This window comes from Nanorana parkeri, unplaced genomic scaffold, assembly GCF_000935625.1.
Source record: "Nanorana parkeri isolate BGI_ZX_2015 unplaced genomic scaffold, ASM93562v1 scaffold61, whole genome shotgun sequence".
NCBI lineage: Eukaryota > Metazoa > Chordata > Amphibia > Anura > Dicroglossidae > Nanorana > Nanorana parkeri.
The window spans coordinates 393,225-396,421 of NW_017306329.1; the positions used below are offsets into that span (position 1 = coordinate 393,225).

Sequence of the window (3,197 nt, forward strand, 5' to 3'; positions counted from 1 at the left end):
GAGGATCCTTTGAGGGTTTCTCCATGGCGTGTCCTGGAAACATAGAAACACATGATGGAGAGATATGAGAGGGTTAGATGACTTCACTCAACATTCCATCTGGATCAGGAGGTCTGAGGGAGCAGATGTTCTCTGTGGAGATCCCAACCAGCTGGGACTCCTCCCCTCTTCAGTCAAAGGGCCCTTGGTCCTCCTCCCAGATCACTTCTACATTTACACAGCCCTATCAGAAGAGGCGGAGCCAATGGGGACTGGGAGGAGCATGCTCTTCACCCAACCACAAGCCTAGGCACTGGGCCATGTGATGTCTGATGAACAAGAGGACCAAAGTTCAGACTTGTAGACCCTTCACCACAGAACAAGTGACCCCAGGCCTAGGCTTCTGGTGATGAGCAGCACTGGAGGGAGCTTGGAGAAGTATGTTCTCCTGGAAAGAGAAGTGTTTCAGTCTTTGTTACTTTTCATCCCAACAAGACTGATAATAGAGTTTTATGTTTAGCTAGAAGTCTGCTGGAAGAAGAGGAACCGACCTAAGAAAGGCCCAATCTGTGTCCTCATATCTGTGCTACTGGAACTAGGAGTGACATCCAACCCAATACTGCCAGCTGAGCCCCAGGACGGGTATCAGTACAGGGAGGTGACCAATACCAACCTACTATTGGCTGATATCACTCAGATCCCGCCCTACTCTGGACCAATCAGTGTGCAGGAACAGAGCAGAGATAATAGAAGAATATATTATGGGTCACCTGTGCTGATCTCTGTAGGAGTGTCCTCCTCTTTGAGTGTCCTCATCATTCCATCCTCCTCCGTATGTTGCTGATCATCCCTCACATACGTCTCTTCTACGTCACCCTCAGCTTTCACCTTCATCAGATCTTCACCCTAAACCAACAGAACGGCAGAAAGTCTCATCTTGTAGAGTCCACACATCATCTCCACATGTCAGAGTCTTCAATCACTCAACTCCACCTACCTGATCATGGTGGGGGACGGCGAGATCTTCCTGTGTGGAATCCCGGGAATACAGAGGACGGGGACATCTCTCTGGTGGGTTCCTCTTACTGGATCCATCTATAGGAAACACACACACTGACTGAATACATTGTTTCTATGTGTGTATCAGATGATGGGGGATCTAGGTGGACCCTCCGTACTGCTCTCTCCTCTTACCCGGTGATGTGAGGGGCGGTTGATCCTCCATCATGACGTCCTTGTAGAGATCCCGGTGTCCTTCAAAACTTTCCCACTTCTTCATTGAGACATAGACGGAGACATCCTGACACCTTATAGGAACCTGACACACACAATGATACCGTCACCCTCCAGACACATCCCTTGTCTGTTCCTGGATCATGTCCCAGAATTCCCGGCACCGCTCACCTCTCCTGTCAGCAGCTCCGTCATCTTCTTGGTGACTTCTAGAATCTTCTCCATGTTGGGTCTCTCGGCTTTTAGGGAGTCATATGGGGGTACAGTGATGGTCACATGATCACCTGACTTCAGAAGAGGAAAACTCTGGATGGAGAAACCAATAGGAATAGCATGTTATAATCCCAGAATCCTTCTCACCTCTCCGGTCTGGTCTGTGTTTTATGAATAGAGATAAGAGTGATGTCATGTGACCTCCCAGAATGCTCCTCACCTCTCCGGTCAGCAGGTAGATGATCTCCAGGGTGAGGTTGAATATCCTCTCAGTCATGTGACTCCGCTCCTCCTCCATCCTCGTTGATGTAGACATGAGATCTTTGTAGGTTTCTCTGTAGACGGATAGTGGAGAATTATTTGGACACAATGATACCGTCACCCTCCAGACACATCCCTTGTCTGTTCCTGGATCATGTCCCAGAATTCCCGGCACCGCTCACCTCTCCTGTCAGCAGCTCCGTCATCTTCTTGGTGACTTCTAGAATCTTCTCCATGTTGGGTCTCTCGGCTTTTAGGGAGTCATATGGGGGTACAGTGATGGTCACATGATCACCTGACTTCAGAAGAGGAAAACTCTGGATGGAGAAACCAATAGGAATAGCATGTTATAATCCCAGAATCCTTCTCACCTCTCCGGTCTGGTCTGTGTTTTATGAATAGAGATAAGAGTGATGTCATGTGACCTCCCAGAATGCTCCTCACCTCTCCGGTCAGCAGGTAGATGATCTCCAGGGTGAGGTTGAATATCCTCTCAGTCATGTGACTCCGCTCCTCCTCCATCCTCGTTGATGTAGACATGAGATCTTTGTAGGTTTCTCTGTAGACGGATAGTGGAGAATTATTTGGACTGTACTGGGTGACACCATTGGAGTCGGGCACTCGGTCATGGACTGAGAGCCTGACAGTTACACGAGAGAGGAGGGGACCCAGTGACATACCTTATCCCGCCGAATTAACATTCCTTTCTCTTTTTGCCGGCATCCATCACCAAGATGGCTGCTGGCAGGTAGGCATGCGCAATGACATCCCAGGGTGTCTCCTGGTGGCCACTCCAGGTAAAGCCACGGCTCGGGACGCCTCTGTTGCACCCTACAAGCATGTTATATTTCTTCCTCCCGGCCTGATCAGACATGACACTTCCTGTTTTGTCTCTGATCTATTTTTCTTAGCTTTAGATCTGCAGACAAGGAACAATGAATAAGATTGCCTCATGGCTACCGTGTTCCTTTAGGTAATGCCCAATAACAACACAATTTAGCCACACCCATTTTAAATAAGATGTTCCTATAGTTGCTTCTCTTGCTGATTTTCTAATGTTGGTAGGTATACTAGTCAGAAGCTGCAGGCTTCCCAATGTATGTCCCCAAGCCCAGAGTTGGTCTGAGATCCTCCATAGTATTAGTGTGTCTGGTGATGGTGAGTGGACAGGGAGAGATCCTTCATAGGGACAGAACAGTGGAGGGATTTATAGGGAAGATTCCGGTTTCAGATGGATTCCCGGGATTCACATTTAGGGAGAACTGAGATTTGTTTTGATAAATTTTGAGTGACTTCAATTTGTCACAGACAATAATGTACTGCTTAGGCTTTTGTTGTTGGTCAGCATTGATGTGCCAGGGCTTGGCGTCAACACAGTTCACAAGAGTTTGTCCAAGCCCGTCAATGACACACCCACCTCCTGAACCAATCAGTTGGGACCGGGGAATTCCCCACCCCTTTGTGGAGTGTAGCTGTGTCTCTGTTCTCCATGAACACAAATTCCAGGAATC

At 48.4% G+C, this 3,197-nt stretch overlaps 1 protein-coding gene across 1 annotated transcript in view; it reads right to left on the bottom strand.

The window, feature by feature from the left end:
* Positions 1-1,784, bottom strand: part of LOC108804483 (gastrula zinc finger protein XlCGF57.1-like) — a 31,053-nt gene extending 29,269 nt beyond the window's left edge. The window contains exon 1 of the mRNA XM_018576258.1: positions 1,646-1,784. Coding sequence (XP_018431760.1) covers positions 1,646-1,741 — 96 coding nt within the window. The 5' untranslated portion in view covers positions 1,742-1,784. The remainder of the gene's footprint in view (positions 1-1,645) is intronic.
* Positions 1,785-3,197: the final 1,413 nt, after the last annotated feature.